The sequence below is a fragment of the Megascapheus bottae genome, chromosome 5, assembly GCF_031878675.1.
Source record: "Megascapheus bottae isolate mThoBot1 chromosome 5, mThoBot2.hap1, whole genome shotgun sequence".
NCBI classification, from domain to species: Eukaryota; Metazoa; Chordata; class Mammalia; order Rodentia; family Geomyidae; genus Megascapheus; species Megascapheus bottae.
In genome coordinates, this window is record NC_143513.1 from 85,187,478 (window position 1) to 85,215,429 (window position 27,952).

At 41.2% G+C, this 27,952-nt stretch overlaps 1 protein-coding gene across 4 annotated transcripts in view; it reads left to right on the plus strand.

The window, feature by feature from the left end:
* Dync2i1 (dynein 2 intermediate chain 1) overlaps window positions 1–27,952 on the plus strand; it is a 77,733-nt gene that overhangs the window by 39,283 nt on the left and 10,498 nt on the right. For all 4 annotated transcript variants that reach the window (XM_090333617.1, XM_090333618.1, XM_090333619.1 and 1 more), the window contains 8 exons: window positions 4,549–4,651; window positions 8,782–8,911; window positions 14,138–14,249; window positions 15,055–15,143; window positions 18,801–18,930; window positions 22,260–22,432; window positions 23,619–23,781; window positions 27,733–27,846. In XM_090333617.1, coding sequence (XP_090189743.1) covers window positions 4,549–4,651; window positions 8,782–8,911; window positions 14,138–14,249; window positions 15,055–15,143; window positions 18,801–18,930; window positions 22,260–22,432; window positions 23,619–23,781; window positions 27,733–27,846 — 1,014 coding nt within the window. The remainder of the gene's footprint in view (window positions 1–4,548; window positions 4,652–8,781; window positions 8,912–14,137; window positions 14,250–15,054; window positions 15,144–18,800; window positions 18,931–22,259; window positions 22,433–23,618; window positions 23,782–27,732; window positions 27,847–27,952) is intronic.

Below are 27,952 nucleotides of genomic sequence, written 5' to 3' on the forward strand. Positions count from 1 at the left end.
AGCTAAGTAATATTGTTCTTCTCAGCATTGGGGTTTAAACTCAGGGCCCTGTACTTGCTAGACAAGCACTCTAGCATTTGAGCTATACCTCCAGCCCTTGTTTACTTTAGATTTTTCAGGAGGGATCTTCTTTGACTTTATTGCTCAGGGCTGACTCTAACTGAGATTCTCCTACCTATATCTCCTATGTAGATAAGATTATAGCTGTGAACCCCTGTGCCTAGCATGCACAAAGCCCTGAGTATGATTCCTCAGTATCACATACACAGAAAAAGCCAGAAGTGGTTCTGTGACTCAAGTGGCTGAGTGCTAGTTTTGAATAAAAGTGCTCTAGGACAGTGCCCAGGCCCTGAGTTCAAGCCCCCGGACTGGCAAAAAAAAAAAAAAGTTGGTTAAGTTTTGCTTGGTGGTTTTGAGCTGTGATTCCCATAATAGAGGAATTACAGGCCATAGTTGTTGAACAGTGATAAGTAACTGTTTGCAGTGTACTCAGATGCTCCATGTTGCTTGAAAATGCTCATGTGGTTCCAAGGGCAGATCTCTCACTCCTGTCAGCAGTTGAGCATTTCCTGAGTGCTGGCCCCAATAGAGATATGTCGGCTATACCCCAGGAGTGTCTGCATTTGTATCTTAATTCTGTGAGTTTAAAGGTGGCTGCCAATTTTCTCACTTTAAAGTGAGTCTCTGAAGTCTGTGTGAGGTGCTTTGATGTCAACGTAAGTATGCCAGAACATAAATGTTCATGAACAGGACTTCCTCCAGTCTGCATTATGTTCTGAATCATAGAAGTTGTGACACGGAGAACCTGAAAGTACTTTTCCTGCCACAGAGCAAGTTGTGTGCAGTGTGTGGCCTTGGCCTAGGCCTTCTCACCCATCCCACATGGCCTTCAGAATCATACCCTCCACACCACTCGCCTTGGTTGTAGGATTAAATGAAAAAGTGTTGAAAAAGAGCTCTGAAAATTTTATAAAACTATAAGATGCTAAGTTCAAATATACATGTCAAAAACAAGTAAGAAGACAGATTGCTACAATTGAAATACATTTATAATAAAATAAATATGTGAATAAGTACAAACAGGAAGCCAGAGGACTGCTTAGAGAAGTGGAAAATTGAGTTGCTTATTGGAACATGTGTCTTTCCTGTCATCCCAGTAATGAATTAATATTGTCATATCTTTGGAAGTTTTATAAAGTCTTCTGATAAAGCTCATGCTCACATTCATCTTCATTTGTGCTCGTTGATAGGGTAAGTCATCAATTCAGTGTTAATTTATACTTAGCTTTCGTTTTAGCTGTTTTGTACATATGTCCCATTTCCTTACTGTGGAGTACCGTAGTCTCTTCTTATTTGGAGGGACATGATTTCTAGGACCCCCAGTGGATGCCAGGGGTAGTAACAGTGGTATGTAGTACGTTTTCACCTCCACACCCATACCAGTGATCAAGTTTGTAGTAGGCACAAAGAGAGAATACAAGAGCTGATATAAAAGACTAACTGCAGCAATCTTCTGTAGCAAAATTTGCCTGATAAATGAAGTGAAGTGAATGACATGCACTCTGACTTAGTGTTTGGCTGCTGTCCACCTCCTGATATGCTGGAGAATGGCCATCTGCCTTGGGGGGCCTGCACGTGGATCTGTGAGGATGTCCATTGGGGCCTACAGTGTCAGTAGCGTGGCGCCTCGTGTAACGGTAAAGATGTCTTCTGCAGAGACCTTGTGGAAGAAGATTACAATTGGAAGTTGTGATCTCTCTCTCTCTTTTTTTTAACCCATTATTAAAGTCTTGCTGCAAAGGTGACTATGGAATGATTTTAGTGCTGCATTTTACATGAGGATCACATTCTATAGCTTTGTCTTTCCATATCTGTACAGTGTAAAATGCCAATTTTGGTCATATCCACATTTCTTCTTTATCTTCCCTATAGGTGACTTAGAAAATTGTTCTAATTTCTCATTTGTTTATACTTTCAATAGACTTCTCTAATTTCTTCCACTTTGTAATGTGTTGATGACCCTCTTCTATCAGTTTGTTCTACTAGCTAATTTCTTTCCAGACTCCTGATGAGTCCCAGAAAGCTTTTAGAACCTTTGGCTGACTTCTCTCCATAAGCCCTTCCCACAGTATCGGATGTAACTCTTCCATTGAAGCTTTGATGGGCATTCCTGGTTTCTCTACCAGCAGCCTGGAGTGATTCTCCAGCACCACGTCGTAGATTAGGGCCCAGACATGTCACTGTAAAAGCAGATAGCTTCTGTTATCAAGTGGATATGATCGTCCCTGGCAGGTGTATGTGAGGTCCTACGTAAACAGGACCTTGGCTATTTTGGGGGCGGGGGGGGCGTTGAACTCAGGGCCTGGGTACTTTCCCTGAGCTTTTTCACTCAAGGCTAGCAATCTACCACTTTGAGCCACAGCACCACTTCTGGTTTTCTGGGGGTTCGTTAGAGATAAGAATCTCATGGCTTTTCCTGCTCAGGCTGTCTTTGAACCTCGATCCTCAGATTTCAGCCTCCTGAGGATCTATCTAGACTTGACCAACCTGCATCCACTGACCTTGGCATTTTCATTTTCATAGTCAACGGATTAAGGACTGTTGGGTGCATTGTATATTATTAATGAAACGTGAATGCCCACATCCCCTCCTCCATGTCTTTCTTCACTTCTGAATGAAGGATCAGTGTAATCATCCATCCTGCCAGGCAGGTGGCTGTCACCCACACCCCCTGAGTGTGTTGCCAGGACACAGGTGACTTGTTTCTGTGAGCATGTGGTTCCTCACTCTGCCTACATCTGGCTTATCATGTGACCAAGGGCTTCCACCCTGTGCCAGATTCTCGGCCCTTCCACGATCTGCATGGAGCCTCCTTGGTACTGTAAGGAGTGTCGTTTCCATCAGGCTTCCTCCAGGAGCCTGGCTCCAGTGCTTTCGATAGCCTCCTTCCCCGTCAACCAGCTATGCCAGTGGCTTTAACTGCAGCAGCAGCTGCTGCTTCTGCAGACAGCCTCTTGGCAATGCTTACATTTTTAGTCCGAGCCTGCCCCTAAGGCTGTGTGACTATTTGTGGTTTGGCACCCTGCGTGTCAGAGAACCCCTTGCAGAAGTCTTCATTGGCTCAGTGCTTTGTGGTACAGCAAATTACTGAACCCGTTTTCTGTTCATGTCTTCTGCGGACCATGTTAATGCCTGTCCGTCAGCCAGCCTTGGTCACCCACTCTGCCTGTAGCTGGCAGCTTGGGGTGCAGCAGCAGAGGTGGCATCAATGTCCATGTTCCTCACAGTGATGTGGCTAGAAGATTTGTTTTGCCATAGATTATGTCAATCTCAGCATATGGGTTTTAACTTACCTTAAAATTGAAAATTTAACCTTTGCCCTTGAGGGAAAAACTTGATGGCTTCTCTTTGGCAGCACTATGATATCAAGACAATTATCTAGAAACTGAGGGCCAGATGGCTCAGCAGGCTACTCAGCAGGCTGAGATCTGAGGATCAAGGTTCATTGCCAGCCTGGGAAAAAAAGGACCTGAGACTCTTATCTCTGGTTAACCTCTAGATTAACTTCCTGAAAATGAGGAAGTGGGGTTTGGCTTAAGGGTAGGGTAGTAGCCTTGAGCTGAAGAGCTTAGGGACAGCACCCAGGCCCAGGTGTAGGGCGGTAGCCTTGAGCTGCAGAGTACAGAGACTGTGCCCAGACCAAGTTCAAGCCCTATGACCCACAAAAAAAAAGAAAGAAAGAAAGAAAGAAAGAAAGAAAGAAAGAAAGAAAGAAAGAAAGAAAGAAAAGAAAAAAGAGGGCCAGGAGTTTGGCCTAGTGGTTAAAGTGCTTGCCTAGCATGCATGAAGACCCAGGTTCGATTCCTCGGTACCACATACATAGAAAAAAGCCAGAAGTGGTGCTGTAGCTCAAGTGGTAGAGCTCCAGCCTTGAGAAAGTCCAAGGACAGTGCTCAGGCCCTGAGCTCAAGCCCAGGACTGGCAAAAAAAAAAAAAAAAAAAGAAGAAGAAAAGAAAAAAGAAACTTACTAAGGTTGGGTAGCATATAAGGACAGTATATGCTGAACAGAGGGATGTTCGTCTCTTAAGAGGACAGGGGGATGTCACCATGTTTCTCAAAACAGCATGCAGTTAAAACCTAAGATTCATTTATTCTTGGAAGTTTCCACTTAAATTGACTGCAGGAAGTTGAAATCTCAAAAAGAGAAACCACATTAAACGAGTGTTTTTTTTTTTTTCAGGTTGTGTAAGGTGGGTGCCAAAGCCTGCATCCTACATCCTTAACTATTTCTAAGATTCTTAGTAGTGTGATTGGCACATACAATAGACAATCAGTAAATCTTGCCTTGTTTGGAGTTCTAGATAAAGTCTTCAAGAACAGAACTTTCAAATACAAGGGTTGTTTATTGTTGTTATTTATCATTGTTGTCAGGGAAAAAAGACATGAATATGAGTGTTATGTTTCTAATTGTTTTAATCTTAATTTTAGTTCTTAGTGAATTGGAAGAAATATTTCATTGTCACAAAATAGCTTTCCTTTCTGTACAGATACAAACAATTCCCCTTCCAGAACCCCTGTTTGTGGAATTTTTGTGGATTTCGCAACAGCCTCATATCGTCAAAAGAGTCGGAGTCAGGCTCTTAAACAAAAGTAGGTATAGTGGACACTTTGCCATGGTTGATTGTTGGGGTGTATGTGTATGGGGTATTACTAAGGATCATCCTCAGAACTAGTCATCCTTTTCGTGATCCTTTCTTCAACCTGCTTTCCAAAATAAAGCTATCCATTTTATTTCTACTGTTGACAATTTAGGTATATTTTTATTTGCATTAAAGTTCTCTGTGTGTTCCCATATTCTGCTTATAGTTCAGCTATAGTACTGAGTGCTTGCTGTCTAATATCTGTGGTAAATTCATAGTACTGTTGAAGATTCATCCTTGGACATCCATGACGAGTTTTGGCTGAGCCTAGAATACATTCAAATGTTTACAAATCTGGTGGCCAGAAATCCACTCAACAGTGTGATTCTAGCTCACATTGTATCTCAAAGTATTATTACCTCGTCTTTCTTTTCAGCTGAGGCACTGAACTGAAGACAGGCAGTGACCAAGGAGCACAAGTGCCAGCATGTGTTGTGTGCTTACTTTTATTACATGCTATCAAGGCATCTCTCTCTCTCTCTCTCTCTCTCTCTCTCTCTCTCTCTCTCTCTCTCTCTCTCTCTCTCTCTCTCTCTCTCTCTCTCTCTGTGGGTCATGGGGCTTGAACTGGGCCTAGGCACTGTCCCCAAGCTCTTCAGCTCAAGGCTACTTCCCTACCTTTGAGCCAAGCCCAAGCCCCACTTCCTGTTTTCTAGAGATAAGAGTTTTTAGGTTCTTCTGTGCCCAGGCTCCAAAGCCTCCTGAGTAGCTAGGATTATAGGCGTGAGCCACCTTGCGCCTAGCTCTGGTAATGCTCTTTACCTGTGTTGTCCCAGATCTTCACACAGCCCTGTTTTGCAGATAAGGAGAAAGGCTCAGAGTCAACATTTTTTGAATGATCATGTTATATTTATTGTTGCTGTGTTAAAAAAAATAGCTGTACAATTTAAGTGGTTCCTAGTTTTAGAGATCTCAGGCCATTATGATGTATAGCTTACCTCATGTTGATCACCAGAGAATTACTGCACTTATGAGCCTCCAGTCTATGGGACATGCCATCCATATGTAGACTGAATCTTCCCTGAAGAATCCCTCAGGGTCACACCCTAGAGGTGTGCTTTGCTGATCTGATAGGTACTTGATAATCCAGTGTATTTGAAGATCAAGATAAATCCTTTTAAGTCCACACTGTGGGCTTGACACCATTCCTTAAGTCATTGTATCCCATCCATGACCCCCAAAAGCCCATATCCATTTTACCACAAAAGTGCACTTAGTTGGGCCTGGGAGTTTGGCCTAGTGGTAGAGTGCTTGCCTGACATGCACAAAGACCCGGATTTGATTCCTAAGTACCTCATACATAGAAAATCTGGAAGTGGTGCTGTGGCTCAAGTGGTAGAGCTCTAGCCTTGAGAAAACCCACAGTGCTCAGGCCGTGAATCCAAGCCCCAGGAATGGCAAAAATAAAATAAAATAACCCACTTACTCCATCTTCAAGAGTTTCTAAGGTCTTAACAGTTTCAACATTGTGCAAAAGTCCGAGTTCAGAGGCTTACTACTCAAGACGAACCCTTATACCCTCGAAGTTATATATAGATGTACTCGTTCAGAGTAGTCCATTCCATTCCAAAAGGGAGTAACGGCATGGAAAAGAGGAGTGAGACCAAAGAAAGACTAAAACCCAATAGGGAGAAGATGAAACCCCCTACCATCTGGGTCATCATGGTGTGAGCTCCCAAGGGCTTGGGCAGTCCTAACTCTGCAGCCTTTCCAGTAGCCCAAGTGTCCTTTATCTTAGACTGGCCATCCCTGCTGCCTGTGGCTTTCCTTAGTAGACATTCTGTGTTCCTGGCCTCTCTATATCCCAGGGTTCCATTGCATCTTAGGCTTCACCCTCACAGCTTCACACGTTTGACCCTTCTAGGGTCAGCCCCAGGGGAACAGACTTTGTCATATATTGCCTAGCTTCCCTGATGAGAGCCTCACTGACCTGGTAACTCTTGTATTTGTAGTTTGCCTGAAAAACTTGCATCAGGCTGTAGCATCCTCTGAGTACCTGGATGGATGATTGCAGGAAACACTTATAGGTAGCCCTGTCCCTATGTGAACCTCATGTTCTCTTCTTAAGGAAGAGTGATTCAAGTCTGTAAGTGCTTCACATCTGTAAGACTATCTTCATGAGGCTGAAATCTGAGGGTCGTAGTTCAGAGCTAGCCCAAGCAGGAAAAGTCTATGAGATTTTTATTTCCAGTTAACCAGCTTTGCACTAGGCTTGAGCAAAAAAAGTTAAAAGCCCTGCATTTAAGTGCCTGGACTGGCCAAAAAAAGGGGGGGGGGAGGGAAAGAAGGATAGATCCTTGAAATATCTTTCTTATTTATTCAGCACTTGGCTTCTTTTTAATGTTTCTAATCTTTTTAGTAATGCTTTCCTTGTCCCAACTTTACATGTGCTTCTTTTCTGGGCAGACTACCAATTTGAACCTTTCTGCTCTACTTTTTGCTTATATTCTTGTTGTCAAACTTGGTGAAAATCAGCCATCAATAAACATGCCACAGCTGCATTCTGGGGTGCCCTGCAATTCTCTGCAAGCTTCATTACTTTGCGATTCGGCCTTCTACAGAGTCTCAAGCCATGGGCAAAATGTAGACAAGTTCTTTGTGAAAGTATAATGTGAATTGGCTCTAGTCGAATCCCCAATTAAAGTCTTTTTTTTTTTTTAGAAAACTCCTAAACGGAGGCTTTACTCCACCATCCTGACAGCCTATGGTATTCCAGGTGGTACCAGCACCATTCATTCAGCTCTGCTTAATACATTTTAGGACTTCTATCCCTCAACTCCCAAATGTTTCCAAACTCCCCACAAACCAGTTCCAAAAGGCTCTGAACCGCATCACCTGGTAGTCACATCCACTGTCTCAGTTCTCTGGTGTCTATTTCTTGGGTTTATCAGATTTTATTATGTGTTAAGTATCTGAGGAAACCATTGAGTTTGCATTCATCATGGTAGGAGGACAAGGGAGAGCAGAGTAGCTCACCTGATGGTGGTCAGGAGGCAGGCCTGTGCCAGCAAGCTTCTTCTTTCTCCCCTTTCAGTACATCAGAGCTCCCAACAAACTGGTAATGTCACTCATACTCAAGGCAGGTAATTCGTCTTTGAAAAGGCCCCCATAGATATTCCTGGAGGTGGGTTTCACAAATCTGTGTTTCTCAGCCCGATCACATTGAGAGTCAAGACTAACTAGCACAAGGATAGAATTCAGTTTTGAAGAATTGTCAAAGTCCAAAGTTCATTGCCATAAACATTACACAAACATGAAAATAAAATTATTAGGTGTAATTTCATATTAAGAAAGGGGTCAGTTTAACCCTCTTATTCTGTGTATCCTGTAGTGTTTTTTGAGATGGAACTACAGATATTCACAGTTCAAGATTTTTTAGTTCACTTCTCTTTGTAAGTGATAGAAATTTAATGGAATTATATAAAATATAAATTTAATGAAGCTATATAATATATAAACAAGCTAGTCAAAAACTGTACCTATCATACTTAAAAAATTATAGCCACCAAGTGGAATCATCGTTTTTTTTCCAAATGTACATAGAACAGTTACCAAAAAGATCACAGGTTGTGAACTTGGGATTGAAATGGTAGAGTATATTGTCTGACCATAATGGAGTTAAGCTAAGAGCTAATAAAAGAAAATTAGAAAATCTCTCAAAGTTATGAAATTAAACATTTTACTTTTTAAATCAAACCATGAGTCAAAGGAGAATCAAAAGTAAAAAGATTTTCATATTTTTTTATGTGTTGCTGAGAGTTGACTCTCGGCTTGTGCCCTGCCACTAAGCCACATCTTCAGCCTATCACATTTGATGTTGAGGTTCAGGTGCCCTGAATGGAGTAAAAAACACCACATCACCTATCAGTGCAGGTCTGTCCTTTTCATAGTCACTGAACAGCTCCTACTTAGTCATTTCAAACTATTAAATACTGCAGGCACACACTGAAATGAAAGGTAAGTCTTTTGACAGTTACGTATATCAAATGCTAAGATTATTCCTTCCTTCTGCATTCCCCCCCCCCCATGCTTCCTTGTATACATTGTGCAATGTAACTTTCTTTCCAATTTATTTTAAAGGACAAGAAGTACAAAACTACTCCGGCTTATTGACTTAGATTTTTCATTCACTTTCTCCCTCTTGGATTTGCCTCCAGTAAATGAATATGATATGTATATCAGAAACTTTGGGAAAAAAAATACCAAGCAGGTTAGTACAACGTGTTGACTAAGTAACAAAATGCAAGTGAGGTGAACGCTTGCATTGCCTTCTGTGTCTGTTAAGAATGTTAGAATTTTGGGGTAGGGCAATAGCCTTGAGCTGAAGAGCTCAGGAACAACACGCAGGCCCAGAGTTCAAGTCCCAAGACCAACAACATAAAGAATGTTAAAATTTTGGGGTGGTATGTAAAGGGTGCAGTTTGAAGGAGAAAGGGTACCTTTCACCACATGGCATTCATTAACTAAGGAGATAATGTGAATATGACCTCTCCAGATGTCCTGAAGCATTGAGGAGCAGGCAATAAAAAAGGCATGGATGCAGGAACATTTCTAGCCTTTAGTACATACACTGTCACATAGTACAAATGCTTTACTTAAAGTGAGATAGAATGCCAAGTATTGTTTTGGTCTTGGATTTTGGGTGAGTATATACAACCATACTTGTCTTTAGAAAACTCTTACAGTGCAGTGATCTCAAAGTGTGTAATACTTGTGTTTTCCCTAATCTGGATTCACTTGAATATCTCATCATCTCTGAGGCCTTTCACTCTTGTCTGCATGCCAGGCTCCTCTGCTGTCTTAACTTATACTGTTCCTCCTCCCTCTATCTCCAGTCTGCCTGTTTTCTACATAAATCCTGCCAGCGTGACTTACACTAAGCGTTATTTCCAGAGTTACTACAATCCACGCCACACCATTTTTTTCTTTCCAGTAGTATTTTAGTCTTAATTATTTAGGAAATAGCCTACTTTACAATTTAAGGTTTGTGAAATCAAACATTGTATTTGCCATTTTTCTTACATATTCTGATATGTATCAACATTCATATTATCTGTTTGACATACTCTATGTGCAGTATTTTTGATAAGAGAAAGGTCACAGCATAAAGATGAAGATGTTGAGTTTCTAGTTTTGCAGCAGATTTGTACTGACCTTGAGTAGATTAGCTTCTTCCCTAATTTTCCTCACCTTAAGGCTAACAGTGACAAAATGGTCTTTACTGAAGTAGTAGTGTGCGTGTGTGTGTGTGTGTGTGTGCGCGTGTGTGTGCACGCCTGTGCTCGCTTGTACTCAGGTTTGAACTCAGGGTCTAGATCCTGTCCCTGAGCTTATTTTCTTATAACTAGTTATGTACCATTTGAACTCTGGCTCTACTTCTGTCCTTTTTTCAGGTTAACTGGAGATAGAATCTCATAGACTTGCTTGTCTGGGGTGCCTTCAAACTGTGTTCCTCAGATCTCAGCCTCTTGAGTATACGTAGCTTCTTTTTATATTATTTATTTATTATCCTTAAGTAGTTATCTAAAGGAGTTCAATTCACCATGTCAGTTTGAGAGCACAACACATCTTGTTTAATGCAAAAATTAGGGTTTTGCAAACTTAGTATGTATACTTTACATGTGGGCTATATATAGTCTTCAAATTAAACTAAATTGTTTACTGTGATATTTTTGGAAACACTTTTTTGAACTTAGATTTAATTTATTAAATACTTGACATACAAGTAATCTATAGGATCCTTGACTGATTGAATATACTGGTAGTAGGGCTTTAACTGTCTTGTGCTTTTGCTCAACTTGCTTACCATAGCTAATACTTTACCTCTTGAGCCACACTTCTAGTTTACGTTTTATTGGTTAATTGAAGATGAAGTCTTGAGAACTTTTCTGCGTATGAGGACTGCAGTCCTGGGGCTGGGAGTTTGGCCTAGTGGTTAAAGTGCTTGCCTAGCATGCAAGAAGACCCGGGTTCGATTCCTCGGTACCACATACATAGAAAAAAGCCAGAAGTGGTGCTGAGGCTCAAGTGGTAGAGCTCTAGCCTTGAGAAAGTCCAAGGACAGTGCTCAGGCCCTGAGCTCAAGCCCACGACTGGCCAAAAAAAAAAAAAAAAAAAAAAAGAGGACTGCAGTCCTCTAAGTTTCAGGCTCCTGAGTAACTAGGATTTTTGTTTCTATGAATTTGTTTAATTTATTTTATATATTTTTATGTTTTCCAAACTTAGAAAGTTACACCAAGGGGTTATGATATAATGTGTCTATTCAGGTGTCCAGTGTTTGTTTTTTTTTAAAGATTTTCTTAACACTGATTTTTACACCATATTTCAAATGTCATGTTTAACAAACAAGTATTCAAAAAGGGAATCTATATGTAATCACTTGCACACAGCTTTTAGAACATAATTAAAATTAAGCTGAGGGTTTGTATGTCATAGATACATATCAATCTATATAATATAACATTATGTCTGTAGAGTGTATATACCATCATAGATTTTTATGTCTATGTAGTTATGTTTATATTGTCCATTACCTCAGGTACTCAAATACTGAGTCATCACTCTTGAACTGTTTGGATCTAATATCCACATATCAAGAAGACCATGCGCTTTTTGTTCTTTGGTCTTATCTCATTCAACATGATTCACTCTAGTTTCATTCACTTCCCAGCAAATACCATTATTTTATCTTGTCTGTTGGCTATGTAGAATTCGATTGTGTGTGTGTGTGTGTGTGTGTGTGTGTGTGTGTGTTGTGTGTGTATATATCACATTTTTTGTATCCATTCATCTGAGTAGGGCATCTGGGTTGCTTCCATCGCCTGGCTATTGTGAATAGTACAGAGATGAACATGGCTGAGCAGATGTTTTTATCATATCCTGGATCATGATTTTCAGGGTAGATGTCTAGGAGTGGTATGGCTGGGTCATAGGGAAGTGTTGGGGGCCGAGAAACGCCATGTCTAATAACTTTCTGCTGAGACCTGTAGTAGGGGTAAACACATCGATCTCTTTGTCCTGCCCACCTGTTGTGCTGATAGGCTACAGCACCGAATATAAGGAGGAGGGATTTAGGGGAGAGAGAGGGGGGGGAGGGGGAGGGAGAGGGAGGAGAGAGGAGAGAGAGAGGACAGAATTTTCCTGATTTGATGAAGCTGCATGGCGTCTCTGTGCTCCAGGGAAGGAAGACTGAGTGCGGGAGGTCAGTGGGCCCTTCCCTCTCATGGCTTATCCTGGTTGGCGCGTGTTCCCCCCCACCCCTGTCCCTCCTACTAGAGAGGGACCGGGGAAGAAGGACCCCGACAGGGAAGGTCTATTTTCAGTTCTTTAAGAAACCTCCAAACTTCCTTCCACAGTGGCTGCACTAGTTTGCATTCCCACCAGCAGTGCAGTAGGGTTCCTCTTTCTCCACAACCTGGCCAGCATTTGTCATTGTCTGAGTTCAGAATATTGGCCATTCTGATTGGGGTAAGGTGGTATTTTAGGTATCTTAGGGTTGTTTTTATTTGCATCTCTTTTATGACCATAAATGATGAACATTTTCTCATATGTTTTCCTGTTATATTTTAACCTCTTCTTTTGATAAGTCTCTCTTTAGTTCCCTTGCCCATTTAGTGATTGGTTTGTTGGGTTTGGGGGGGGGATTAGTTTCTTGAGTTCCTTGTAGATATTAGATATTAAGCATTTGTCTGATGTATTATTCAGAAATGCCTTTTCCCACTTAGTTGGCTATCTTTCTACTTAAGTAGCTATGCCTTTGTCTGTGCAGAAACTCTTTTTTTTCTTTTTTTTTTTTTGCCACTCCTGGGCTTGAGCTCAGAGCCTGAGCACTGTCCTTGGACTTTCTCAAGGCTAGAGCTCTACCACTTGAGCCTTAGTAGCACTTTAAGCTTTTTTCTATGTATGTAGTACTGAGGAATCAGACTGGGTCTTTGTGCATGCTAAGCAAGCACTCTACCAGTAGACTATACTCCTGGCCCCCATAGTGTCTAATTTTTAAAATTTGTTTCTGGATTCTGTTGGCTAGTATTTTATTGAGCTTTATGTTTGTGTTCATTAGAGAGACTGGTCTGTAATTCTCTTTTTTTGGTGGGTCTGTCCCTGGTTTGGGGATGATTGTGGTATTAGCTTCATAAAATGAGTTAGGTATGGCCCCTTCTGCTTTTGTTTCTTGGAAGTGTTTCAAGAGTATAGTCATCTTTAAAAGTCTTGCAGAACTCTGTAGTGAAAGTGTCTGGACCTGGGACCTTTTTGGTTGACATAATAGCTTCTGCTATCTCATTGCATGAAATGGGTTTGTTCAGTTGACTTATCTCTTCTTGGTTCAATGTGGGTAGCCTATGTATATTTAAGAAATCATCCATTTCTACTAAATTTTCCTGTTTCTTTGAAGATAGGCCTGGAAGCACTTATTAATAATGGCCTGAATGTCTTTAGTGTCAGTCGTGATGTCCAGTATCTTTTCCCATCATTCTTCCCCACCCTTTTCTGCCCTTTCCCTCAGACTCCTTTCATGTTTCCCACATGTCACCCCATGTGTGTACTGACTTCTGCTTGTTTCCCACACACGCACATATTCATATATGCCATCTCATTTGTGCACTGAGTATTCTGGTCAGTAGTTTCCACATATGTTATCACATGTGCACCCATTTGCACATTATGCTATCAGTGTGTATACATATACTATCACATGTTGCAGTGAGTATTCTGGTTAATGAGTCTCACATATGCTGTCACATGTTTGCAGTGAATATTTTGTCTCCCACACATGCTATCACATGTATCCATATATGTTACCATGTGTGTATATTGAATATTCTGGCTATATTTGTCCCCATTTGACTTTCTCATTCATCCCGAGTAGCTTGGATTACAGATTACAGATGTGAGCCACTGGTACTTGGCAAAGATACTTTTTTTTTTTTGGCCAGTCCTAGGGCTTGAACTCAGAGCCTGGGCACTGTCGTTGGACACTTTTTTCTCAAGGCTAGTGCTCTGCCATTTGAGCCATAGCATCACTTCCGGGTTTTTCTGAGTATGTCATGCTGAGGAATCAAACCCAGGGCTTCATGCATGCTAGGCAAGCACTCTACCACTAGGCTTTGCTTCTGGTCCCAAGATACTTATTTTCAACACAAGTAAATAGACTGCTATGCTAGACTTGAAATGTTAAAACTTTGTTAACTTGTAAAAATGTTGTAATTATGTGTCGTGGCCCATTCTGGGGCTTGAACTAAGGGTGTGGGCACTGACTGTCTTTAGACTTTCCCAAGGCTAGTGCCATAGCACCACTTCTGGCTTTTTTCTTTGTGTGTGGTACCAAGGAGTTGAACCCAGGAATCATGCATTCCCTGCAATTATTATTTTTTTCAGTAATGTCAGTGATTCTGAAGTTCTGGCCAAATGTTAATGCCAGCATATCTTTGTTTTTAAGGCCTATGTTCAGTATAACGAAGATAATGTTGAAAGAGATATTCAGACTGAAGACATAGACACAAGAGAAGTGTGGACTCAGCACCCAGGAGAAAGTGCCCTTGTCTCAGGAGGTAACACTGCTGTGTTTAATAGCAGTTGTTTTGTTTCTTGTTCCTTCTCATGTGTTTCTCTTTGGTGTGGTTGTTGATACAAGACTGTGGAAATAACCTTGTGTTTCTTTATGGAAATTCATTGGCTTTTGCTAACAAAGATGACAGCTTCTGAAGTACAAGAGAATTAAACCTGCCCTAGATAGGATTTGTAAGTGCAGAGGGAACAGTTGTGTTCTGGAAGCAGCCGCCTCACACTGGACACTTGTGGAACACACAGTGCTCTGTCCTCATCAGAGCAATTCCTCTTTCTTAAGTGCAGTTTGCCAGTGTACTTCATCAATACAGGCTAGAGGTCCCATGTTTCTACTAAGTAATCTGTGACTGTATAATGTTAAATGCTTTGCAGGCTGGTTTTGTCTTTCTTGAGAAACTGCCTGGATGTTACTCCCTTTCCTCACGTGTGTCAGTAGCACAGCTGAACATTCTTCACCTGGAGTGTTGGAGACCCTCAGTGATACATGTGCCAACCTTCATAAAGGGATGCGTGGTCTGTGCACCTGAGAGTAACACTTACTTGCACAATACAGTGATTCCTTTGACTTCCTTCCTTAAGACATTTACATAAGATTTAGCTTACAGATTTATATAGAATAATATGCATTTTGGGGGGGAATCATTAAAAGATCTACAGAATATAATGAAATGTATTCTGATGTTTCCTTTCAGGCTCTTAATATTTATAGCACCTATTTGAACTCTAGTATATGAATGACATGATTATTTTGAGCCAGCTTTACTGATTTAATTTAACCTGTGTTTTTAGGTAGTAGCGACAGAGACCTCTCTGATGCAGCCATTGTACTGAAGATTGATACTCCTAGGTTATCTGGTTTTCTCCGGGCAGCATGTCAGGTACATTCCGTTACGTGATCATCCCCCGTGTAAACCCTTACGGCTCATCCTGCGTCGAGTCTTTGGACCCCTTTACAGTACTCATAAATGAGAATCAGCCTTTTTCATGTATTTTCTTACAAATTATCAGTCGTACATTCATTGAGCCCTGTATACAAAGTAACACTGGATAAATGTAATTTCTTACATTTGAAAAGAGCTATAAAATAACTTAAACATACTGAGTTGGCAAAGCAAGCATAAACCTAAGGTATGTGAATAGGATAAGAACATAATTTTACAAATGGATCGTGGACATTTCAAAATGCATACAAAGATAAGGGGACCACATATGAGGAGGCCCTCACCCTTCAGTAGTCAGTACCTCCTGGGGCAGTGGTCTCACCTGGCCTTTCATGGGTGGTGATCTACACAATGAAGTGGTGTAACCCCATCCCAATCATCACTTCTCCCCTATATATTTTAGTGTAAATCTGTAAAAGAAGAAGGTCTCTAGAAGAAGTTATTAAAAGTCAGGGTTCAAAAGTCCTTAGTTGTCTCACAGTTTCTTTCTTCTTTTTTTGCCAGTCCTGGGCTTGAGCTCAGGGCCTGAGCCCTGTCCTTGGACTTTCTCAAGGCTAGAGCTCTACCACTTGAGTCACAGTTCCACTTTTTCTATGTATGTGGTACCGAGGAATTGAACCCGGGCCTTTGTGCATGGTAGGCAGGCACTCTACCACTAGGCCAAACTCCCGGCTCGCAGTTTCTTTTTTTGTGTGTAATGAATCATGTAAATATTAGATAGGCACTCTGCCACTTGAGCCATGCTCCCAGCCCAGTCTCAAAACAATTACCATATGAGCTCAGCATTAAAATAGAACAGAAATAAATGGTGGCATAATATCATTGTTCACATGTTGATTTAGCTTAAGCCAGCCATCATGGTTGGTATAAATATGTTAGTGTTGGTGATCTGAGGCTCCAAACCTTCATTAAACTTGACATGACTTTTTTCCCCCAGTCATGGGCTTGAACTCTAGACCTGGACACTGTCCCTGAGCTCTTCAGCTCAAGGCTAGTACTCTGCCACTTGAGCCACAGTACTACTACCCCTGGCTTTTCTATGTTTGTGGTAACAAAGAATCAGACCCAGGTCTTCTTGTATGCCAGGCAAGCACTATTACCACTAGGCCAAACTCCTGACCCCCCTTTTTTCCATTTTGAATTATTGAAAATATATTTTATATTTTTTATTTTCTAATTCCCAAATTTGTGGAAGTTAGAGAACGATGACATTACATCGTCAGTATGATCTAATGTTTTCTTGATAAAGCATTCTAAATTTAATATGAATTGTATTTTTACATTTAATCTGAATTAAAAAAAACAATGTGAAATAAATATATATATATATTTTTTAATTTATTTATTTATTTTTTTTTTGCCAGTCCTGGGCTTGAGCTCAGGGCCTGAGCACTGTCCTTGGACTTTCTCAAGGCTAGAGCTCTACCACTTGAGCCTCATCACCACTTCCAGCTTTTTTCTATGTATGTGGTACCAAGGAATCGAACCGGGGCCTTCGTGTATGCTAGGCAAGCATGCTACCTCTGGACCAAACTCCCGGCCCCTGTAGAAAATATTTTTAAAGATATTTTTGTTTAGCGTAAAACCTGGATACATAAGGTCATATAGAATGAGACTAAATGAAAGGTTCTCTAGGATATGGAAACAAGGGCTTTATCTTGTGTGATTGTTGTTCTTAATGTACTATGTTATTTATCTTCTGTTTTTTGCCCTTTGGTTAATCTCATATTGTTACGGTATCTGACTTTGTTACCTGGTATTTTGTATACACGTTTATTTGTTTATCTGAACTAGGAAAAGGAAGGGGGAAAAACAAGATGATTGGGAAGGGATGGGAGGAGGGACATGGGGACAAAAACATGAGAAGGGGTATCAATGTGGGAGAAGTAATGCACCTACTATCTGGCGAATGTAACTGTAGCCCCTCTATGCATTACCTTGACAATAAAAAATCAAATAAAGAAGATATTTTCGTGTAACTAGTTATGCAAAAGAGTTGTCATTCAGCAAAGCAGTGCATGAATATGATGGGTCTTGATCATTGTCGCTGCTTTCAACATTCTCAACCACCCCCTAACTAGCCCCTCCCTCACTCTTCTTCATTGTGGAGGAGATGCATTGAGCTTCTGGCTGCATTTCCCTCTCCCCTCAGCATTATCTTGAACATTACGTTAGCCTCTCTAAAAAATTACAGTTTAAATTCTCCCCTGAATCTACTAGGTTTTTGTTTTGTTTTTAGAAAAACAGTTTTGCCAGGCATGGTGGCTCAGGCCTGTAATCCTGGCTACTCAGGAGGCTGAGATCTAAGGATCGCAGTTCAACACCAGCCTGGGCACTGAAGTCCCATGAGACTCTCTTATTTCCAGTTAATCACTAGAAACCGGAAGTAGCACTGTAGCTCAAGGGGTAGGGTGGTAGCCTTGAGCTGAAGAGCCCAGGGACAGAGTTCAAGTCCCACAACCAACAAAAACAAAAACACAGTCCTGCCAGGTCTCACTACAACTCATTCTTTTCCATCTCTTCAAGCACTCCTTACTCACTCACACCAGTCCTTTTGGTTCACACTGTAGATTGATTATTAACTCACAACCATCATGTCAGTTGTTCTCAATTGCTCTTCCTATCTTGTTTGGTTTTTTTTTTTTTGCCGGTTCTGGAACTTGAACTCAGGGCCTGAGCACTCTGGTTGGGCTTTCTTAAGGCTAGAGCTCTACCACTCGAGCCACAGCACCACATACAGCCTTTTCTATATATGTGATACCAAGGAATAGAACCCCGGTCTTTGTACATGCTAGGCGAGCACTCTACCGTTAGGTCACACTCCCGGCCCCAGTATTTCCTTTCAGATATCATTCCAGATTTGTTAGTTCTCCCTAAAATTCCCACTTTCTAAAGCCAGTCCTGTCAATTCTCAATTAATACTTTCTTTTCCTCCCACAAATTCCATTCGTTTTCAGTAAACATTCCTGACTTTTGCACATTTTACTAAACATTTCTTCCTCATAACAAATTAGTAAATTTGTAAAAAAAAAAAAAATTCCCTATTTCCTCATAGAGAGCCTGCCAGTTCTTCCTAAAACTTCCCGTCTTCCTCACACCAGTTCCTGTTAGTTCTTCTGTCTCCAGCTTCTCAGCTGTCCTTAGTTCTTCCCTGTTGGCCTTGCATCAGTCCTGCTGGATCTCAGTACACATTGTACACTTCCTAGCATCCTTCCTGCAGTCTCAGATCCTCTCCCCCACCCCTCGGTTCCTCAGGTAACCTTGTTAGAACCTTGTTGTCAAAATACCAGAAAGAGGTGGTGGTTGCCTAATTTATTTTTTATTGGTTGGCTATGTAATCCACAGTGCATTTTTTAGCAGTGCATTTAGTGAAAAAACAACAATGTAGATACTGAAATAATGGTCATCATGTCGCATTTAAAGTTAACCTTTTGTAGTTTCCATTATTATATAGAAAACAATATGAGAAGGCTTTTGTTATTATCATTATTATGTGTTAGGGCCAAGCATTTGCAGAAATCAGTATCATGAAAAGGTAATCTTTTTAGAAAATATAAATGCCTTGTTAAAAGACTACTCATTTGTTTTTGAAAGGTGGTTGCTGTTTTACTTGAAGAAGACCGTTTGGCAGCCAAACCCAGCTGGCAGCTCACAGCTGAAGACAATTCCCCACATGTCAGTGACAGCTCCTGTCAGTTGAACACTGACCTGTTATTCCTTCAAAGTAAGAAAAGCGTTTCCTTCATGAAGTCTTAAATCAAATTGTTAAACATGCAAGTGGAAATAATCTTCAATATTACATTTTATCTTAAAATGATATAGTTTATTGTACATAATCAGAAAAAGAATCATGAGCTACAGCACCACGTCCAGCTTTTTCTGTGTATGTGGTACCGAGCATCCAAACCCAGGGCATCGTGCATACTAGGCAAGCACTCTACCACTAGGCTGTGCTCCGGGCCAACATTTAACATTTTTAAGCTGATGTGGTTACAGAACGTAACAGGCTAACAAATGAAGCATGTATTAGCAAACACAGGGTATAACCCTAGGGAAGTATTTATATCAGTTTAAACAAACTGTATTTGGAAGATAAGTTGTAAATTTCTTTATCTAATAGCTTTACCTTTCAAAAGTGGCCAGTGATGTGGCTTGTGGCAGTGTGGCCCTAGTTTATGTGAAGCGGTGACAGAAACGGAGGTAAGCCAAGCAGTGGGATTTTCTTTGAGAGACTAGGCTGTAAACTTGAGTCTCATTGCTACCTATGCTAGACATTTCCTTGTTCTGCCTGCTGTTTAGAACTTTACTTATATACATTCTTTTGTCCTTTAACATTAACCAAGATGGCACTCAGTGTTCATGTTTCTAAAAAAATCTTCACATTCTTGGGGTTCCAGTGGCTTACAACTGTAACCCTAGCTACTTAGGAGGCTAAGATTTGAGGGTTGCATTTCAGAGTCCGCCTGAGCAGGAAAATCTGTGAGTCTCCTATCTCTAACCACTCAAAAGCCAAAAATGGAGCTATGGCTCATCTGGCAGAGTGCTATCCTTTATATCCACATTCCCATACTCCAGTGCACAAAGAAGAAAAGAAAAAGATGATTTTTCTGAAGGAGTAATGTAGAATGGTGACCATCGATAAAAATCAATTACATATATGCAGAATCTTTCATTAAACATTAATGTATATTTGACCTTAAAGCATTTTCTGGATGTGAAAGTCATGGAAGCCTTTGTGTTCTTATGTTTTTTTATTTGAGTAGGTCATTTCACTTTTATGAACTTAAGATTTCAACTCACTGGTGTGTCAGTTCTATGATGTAGTGGTACATCAGCCTACACCGAATCTCCTCATTCCTATTGGCATGTGCATTGTATGCATTTACCCAGTGGTTTTAGTAGGGACCCAGGCTCAGCAGTGAATTGAGTAGACAGGAGGCATGCCTCCATAGAACCTGTCTTTTATTGGGTCAGATGGACCATAAGCTGACGAAACATGTAAAAGGTATCTTAGGAAGGGGTTCCAAGGAGAAAAGAGAAGATAAGCCAGGTGCTGGTGGCTCATACCTGTAGTCCTAGCTACTCATTAGGAGGCTGAAATCTGAGGATCATGGTTCGAAGCCAGCCCAGGCAAGAAAGTCTATGAGACTCTTAAAGCCAATAAACTACTCAGAAAAAGCTGGAAGTAGAGCTTTGGCTCAAGTGGTAGAACACTAGCCTTGAGCACAGAGAAGCCCAGAGTCAGAACCCAGGCCCTGAGTTCAAGCCCCTAGACCAGAAAAGAAAAGAAAAAAAGTGGAGATAGTAAAAGACTCACTGTGAGTGAAAAACAGGGGAGAGGCGACAGTGACTGGGAAGAAACTGGGATACTTCCTGTGGAAGTGAGGCAGTCCTTCATCTCACAGAGCCAAGAGGCTATAGCAGATGAGGGCAGTTGTGGATCACCAGTCTGTTCTGTGTGTCCCTAAAAGTTGCCACTCTCTGGAAAAGTGCCAGTAAGGACCATGGAATTTGGGGGCGAATGGCCATGCTTATGAGCCAGCACTCAAGTCACATGACTAGGAGCCCAGTGAAAATGGCAAATTGCTAGTGAGCCCCAAAGGATTCCACTGGCATGGTTCTGTGCCTGCGGAGGAGAGCCTAGGGTCTGCAGGGGGAGAGTTCTGAGCTTGACTTGGTAGCTGGAGGTGATTATAGAGTGACTGGGAGGGAAGTTGTGCCCGCCCAGATGTGGATGTGGGCCAGTGTGTGTGTGTGTGTGTGTGTGTGTGTGTGTGTGTGTGTGTGTGTGTGTGTGTGTGTGTGTGTGCACATGGACATGTATGCACATGTGGGTGGCTTGTGAATGGCTCATGTCAGATGTATACATTCTCTCTCTTCACCTCTGCCTTGGCCCCAGTTCTATGATTCTTCTTTGACTCTTACACCCTTTGTGTCTTCATGCCTATGAGCAGTTCTGCTGACTTGTGGGAGCTCCAGGACAGAGCAGTTCTGCCAATAGTGTTGGAATTTGGCTGTGGAGTTCTTTGCCTAGTACTAGAGCAGAACAATTTGCTCTACAGTGTTCTGAGGGATGTTCTAAAGAGGACTGAGAGTCCTGACAGCAGTGGAGGCAAAAGAACTGGGGTCATTTCCAGTGTCTTCCTGACTCCCATACACACACTCAGTGACCCAGGTCTTTGAGTGATGAGCTGGTAGACAAGAAGCATGAGATGCTGTGCTACACTGCACCACATTTGAAGGATTGTACTGTAGCCAGACTGCAAGGCCAGCATTGGCACAGGTTTTGTTTGTTTGTTTGTTTGTTGTTGTTGTTGTTGTTGTTCTTTTTGCCAGTCCTGGGCTTGAGCTCAGAGCCTGAGCACTGTCCTTGGACTTTCTCAAGATTGAAGCTCTACCACTTGAGCCTCAACACCACTTCTGGCTTTTTTTTTTTTAAACCCAGATTTTGCTGGGTTTTAAAGGGTTTTGTTTGTTGTTTTGTTTGCCAGTCCCGGTGCTTGGACTCAGGGCCTGAGGACTGTCTTTGTGCTTTCTCAAGGCTAGAGCTCTACTACTTGAGTCACAGCACCACTTCTGGCTTTTTCTATGTATGTGGTACCAAGGAATAGAACCTGGGTCTTCATGCATGCTAGGCAGGCACTCTACCACTAGGCCAAACTCCTGGTCCCTTAATAGGGTTTTTATAACCCTAGCTACTCAGGAGGCTAAGATGTGAGTATTGTAATTCGAAGCCAACCTGGGCAGGAAGATCCATGAGACTCTTCATCTCCAATAAACTGTACGTGGTGCTGTGGCTTAAGTGGTAGAGTGCTAGACTTGAGCACAAAGAGGTTCAGGGATAGCACCCAGTCCCTGAATTCAAGCCCCAGGAGCAGCAAAAAAAAATAAAACAACCCCCTTTCCTTTCCCCCCACTCTGATTTCATATTTGTTCAGCTTTAAAAGGACCATATTTTTTTTCCATTAACCTGGAATTTGAGTGGGGTATGTTAATTTGACATGGACTCTGTTAAAATTAGTAAATTGCACCTTTTTTTTTTTTAAACTCTAGATCGAAAAGTACTCTGCTTACATGCCTCTCAAGTTCAGAGGCAGACAGTGGTCTCCGTCCACGACTTGCCAGGAAAGACATTCTCCCCACCACTGGACAACAGATTCCTCCTTTGTGTGTGGGACATTTGGCAGCCTTCAGGGCCCCAGAAGGTTCTGATATGTGAGTCCAAGGTACACTGAGGAGAGACGGATGTGTTTGTTGGGAGCTGGTTGGTGGGAGATGGTGGAGACACCAAGGTCACTTTTGCCCTTGATTCTGGCAAGTGATAGGACATATGGATGTAGTTTGGTGTTGAGATTCTAGAAATTCTAAGAAGAGCTCATACAGAAGAACCCAGGGTGCTGTGGCAGTGGCCTCTTGGTCATCTAGAAGTAGACAGTGAATATAACTATTGGCTCATTGAAAACATTGGCCATGCTATCTCCGCTGTGGAAACCCACAAGTTCACGTTGTGGCTTGCTGTACTTGCGGTGTCATGGTATCTACTCTCCACTACTGGGTGCAGAAACAGGCCACTGAGACAACTGTCCATTTGTGCTTGTTTCCTTTTTGATTGATTTGACTTCAGAAACCACTGATTTCTCCCAGATAGATGATAAGTACCTTTTCATGTACTTGTTGTTGAAAGCAAAACTCTTTGTAATACAGAATATAAATAAAGTGACAAAGGCGGAAATTACCATTTTTGAAGTTCACTTGCTTGCATTCAATGGGAAAGTTTATTAAGCACACTTTGTATACCCAGATGTATGCTAGGAACATTATAGTTGTGGCCATTACAGTCTTACATGTGTTTTTCATTTAAATTCTTAGAAAAGTTATATACTGCACTAAAAATTTTATTTTTATCTATTTATTTATTGTTGGTTGTGGGGCTTGAACTCTGGGCCTGGCCACTGTCTAAATTTTATTTTTGTACTATACCTCACAGCTTCCTGGAGGGAAAGATTTTTTTTTTCTTTTTTCTGCCAGTCCTGGGGCTTGAACCTGGGCACTGTCCTTGGACATTTTTTGCTCAAGGCTAGGTCTCTGCCACTTTTGCCACAGCACCACTTCTGGCCTTTTCTGTATATGTGTTATGGAGGAATTGTACCCAGGGCTTTGTGCATGCCAGGCAAGCACTCTACCACTAGGCCACACTCCTGGCCCTTTTTAAATTAAAAAATATATATATATATATATATATATATATATATATATATATATATATATATATATTTGGTCTGTCATGGGAGAGGGAAAGATTTTGTAGTGACACTCGTGCATGTAAAATGAAATAGCATACTTGGTAAACTTAGTTTCTGTGACCACTGTTTTGTATTTTCCAGCCTTTACCCATCTGCATTTCTGTTGTAGGTCACATGTTGCTGCTTCAGCCCTTTTAAAGCATTCTTGCTGTTTGCGGGGACAGTCCATGGCTCAGTGGTTGTGTGGGACTTGAGAGAAGACTCCAGAATACATCATTATGTGAGGCTGAGCGACTGCTTCTGGACTTTCAGGACACCAACATTTTCCACTGGTTAGTGTTAGCTGTCTGCCAGTCCCAGGTTTCGAAAAGCAATTAGAGCATCAAGAACCGAAATTTTAACTTATTTGTGTTTATTCATTCACACTGTCAGGGATCTGAGACATGGGGGCAGATCAGTAATCCTTAAGTAGTGGCCAGTAGTGATTGGACTTTTTTTTTTTAATTTTTCTTTTTTCAGTCCCAGGGCTTGGACTTAGGGTCTGGGCACTGTCATTGAGCACTTTTGCTCAACATAAGCACTCTGCTACTTGAGCCACAACACTACCTCTGGCTTTTTCCTATATATATGTACTGAGGAATCAAACCCAGGGCTTCATGCATGCTAGACAAGCACTCTACCACTAAGCCACACTTCTGGCTCATTGGAATTTTTTTCATGTTTAATCTGGAGATTCTAAAAATTGCAAAAAAAAAAAAATTAATTGGCTTGAATATTGATTGATAATTGACTGCAGTTTGGGGGATTGAACCTAGGGCCTCTAGTGTGCTAGACCCCTAAGCTCTAAATTTCAGCCTTGTTTAAAAGTATATTGGCCTGTGTGTGCTCATGTGGTGTAATTATGTTTGAGGTAGTAAAGGGGATGAAAGGAAGCAGAAACTGGGCAACCTTCCAGGATCCTTACTTTTTATTTACTCAGGCGAAAATCCTTTCTTTCTTATTTTCTTTCTTTCTTTCTGTCTTTCTTTCTTTCCTTCCTTCCTTCCTTCCTTCCTTTCCTTCCTTCCTTCCTTTCCTTTCCTTTCCTTTCCTTTCCTTTCCTTTCCTTTCCTTTCCTTTCCTTTCCCTTCCCTTCCCTTCCCCTCCCTCCCTTCCTTCCTTCCTTCCTTCCTTCCTTCCTTCCTTCTTTCTTTCTTTCCTTCTTTCTTTCTTTCTTTCTTTCTTTCTTTCTTTCTTTCTTTCTTTCTTTCTTTCTTTCTTTCTTCTTTCTTTCTGTTGGTTGTGGGGCTTCAGCTCTGAGCCTGAGCACCGCCCTTGAGCTCTTCAGCTCAAGGCTAGCACTCTACCACTTAAACTATGGCGCCACTTCCAGTTTCCTGGTGGTTAATTGGAGATAAAGTCTCATGGACTTTTGTGCTCCAGCTGGCTTTGAACTGCAATCCTTAGCTCTCAGCCTCCTGAGTAGCTAGGATTACAAGCTTGAGCCTCCAGCACCCTGCTATCACCCAGTTCTTTAGAGAGGTGACATGGAGTCCGAGGTGACTGACTTGACACCAGCTCTTTATCCACTTCCTGTAGGGGATAAAGCTTGTGGGCTGAAGGGCCAGGCTCTGCTCTCTGCTGCTTGATCTCGTTGTTTACCTTCAGGAGCACACTGCATCATGCAGGCACCTGCTTTTCTCTCCCTTCTCACTGGCACTGATCTGTTTTTCTGGTCCTTTAGTTTTGCTTTTTCCATGTATCTAAGGAATATAATCATATACTGTCCTAAGGCATTTGAAATTGCTTTGTGTTGTTTCATGTTTCAGATTTTCATTCCTACTTTGAATTTGATTAATTCAAATTGCTGATGATTACAATTAACGTTTGCATCTAAGAGCCTGTGTATCCAAGTATATATATATCAGTTTGTATGCCAAGCAAAATATGTTTCAGTTACTAGAGTAACTTACCAGCACCTGATTTTATCATTTTGTTTTAAATTTAGTTCTAATACATGTGTAGTAGTATCCAGCTGTAGTTTTAAGTAATGACAGTGGCATTGTCTACCATATATCTTCATTGCTTATGCCCATTCAGATCTTTTGCCTATTCTCTATTGGATGATGATGTGATGACGATACGATGATGATGATGATGATGATGATGATGATGATGATGATGATGATGATAGTTTGTGCTGGGTCTAGGACTTAAAGTCATAGGTTGACCACTGTCCCTTATTTTTTTGTTGTTGTTGTTGTTGTTCAAGGCTAGAATTCTACCACTTGTGCATACCTCCACTTTTTGGTGGTAAATTGGAGATAGGAGTCTCATGGACTTTTGTGCCTGGCTAGCTTTGAACCATCATCCTAAAATCTCCGTCTCCTAAGTAGCTAGGATTGCAAGTATAAGCTGCCTCTGTCTGGTTTGGATTATTTTATTTATTTGCTTACTTATTAATTTACTTATTTATTTTAAATTTAAGACCTAACTCAAACTTGGTACTTGCTGCTTTTTCTCATTGGCTATCACTCTACCAAACTAGGCCACATCTCTAGCCCCTGTATTATTTTCTTTTCTAGATTAGCATATACTCTTGTCTGGACTCTGGTGGCTTACCTCTATAATCTTAGCTACTCAGGAGGCTGAGATCTGAGAATCATGGTTTGAAGCCATCCTGGGTAGGAAAGTCCATGACACTCTTCTCTCCAGCTGACCACCAGAAAACTAGAAGTAGAACTGTGGCTCAAAGTGGTAGAGCACTGCACTGGAGTTCAAGACCACAACTGACCTAAATAGATAAATACATAAGCATTTACTAATAGGGCTTCATTGCGACTATGGAGAGTGGGTGTTGTATGTGTGTTGCTGGGTTCCAGCTGAGAGCCTTATTAACCCTAATTGCTGCACAGCACCCTAGTCTTCTTTTTAAGTTTTGAGTCTTTATGTTTTTCTAGATTTATGTAACACTTGATGGACTTCAATTCATTTCTTTTTTTCTCTTATTATTTTTTTGGTGTGTCACAGCTAAGAAGTTTTTGCTTATCTCCTCCTTATACCCATACTTCATATATAAAATATTTTTTTTAATTCCTCTACCAACCAAATATTATCCTGGAGTGAGAGTGTGTGTTTTAGGTAGGTGTCTTATGGATTTTGATGCAGTTATAAAATATATCTTTTTTTTTTTTCATTTTGCCAGTCTTGGGGTTTGAACTCAGAGCCTGAGCACTGTCTTTGGGCTTTTTCCTCAAAGCTAGCGCTCTACCACTTGAGCAACAGCACCACTTCCGGCTTTTCTATGTATGTGGTATCAGGAATCGAACCCGGGTCTTCGAGCATGCCAGGCAGGCATTCTATCACTAGGCCAAACTCCCAGCCCAAAGTATATCTATTTTTGTTGGCAGTGCTGGGGTTTGATCTTAGGGTCTTACACTTGCTAGGCAGGCATTTCACCACTTTAACCATACCTCCAAGTCCCATTTTGTGATTTTTTTTTTTTTTTGCCAGTTGTGGGGCTTGAGCTCAGGGCCTGAGCACTGTCCTTGGACTTTCTCAAGGCTAGAGCTCTACCACTTGAGCCACAGCACCACTTCTAGCTTTTTTCTATGTATGTGGTATCAAGGAATTGAACCCAGGTCTTTGAACTAGGCCAAACTTTTAGCTCAATCTAGCATCATTTTAAAAATAAAATTATATATAGTTGTACTTCCATATTGGTGAGGGATTGATTCAGGGTCCCTCTCAGATGCTAAAAATCTCTGGATGCTTCTCTCATATTTGTATGTAACCTATGCACAGCCTCCTTTGTACTCTTTAAGTCAACTATAGATGACTTAGGATCCTAGCAGCATAAGTGGTGTGTAGTTAGCTGCTATACTCTAGTACTTCGGGAGTAAAAACAAGAAAATATCTGCCGTGTCAGGGGCAATGGTCTGCTTGATTATTTTCAATCCATAATTGATTGGATCCACAGATGAGGAACCCATGAATACAGAAGGCTAACCAAATAAAATAAATTACTCCCTGAAATGCTCTTTTTATTTTATTTTGCCATCTAAATGTTGTTAACAAGTCTACAGAGTTTTAAGTGAGGTTTGAGTCTTGAGACAGCCGTGGGACCAGATTTCACACCCTGGGAAGGGGTGCCTGCCTAGAGGATGATTGCTCTTCCAGGGACTCCTGCTGTATGGCCTACATTTCTGAGATGATTCTTCTTTTCCTTCATTTCTCATGTAATTTCTTGATATATTTCTATGACTCATTAGTGATACATGATACTGTGGGCCTTTAAACTCTAGATGGAATCCTTACATCAGTAAACCACCAAAGTTCTCTTCAAGCCATAGAGCCTGTTGCCACATCTGTCTACAAAAAACAGAGTTTTGTGCTTTCTCCCTTCGCTACTCAGGAAGGTATGTGATCTCTTACTCAGGTATGTGATCTCTCATTCGTGTAAAACCTTCAAGCTACAGGTATGAAACATGACTTCTTAAAGTAACTTTATTTTGTTTCTGTGTT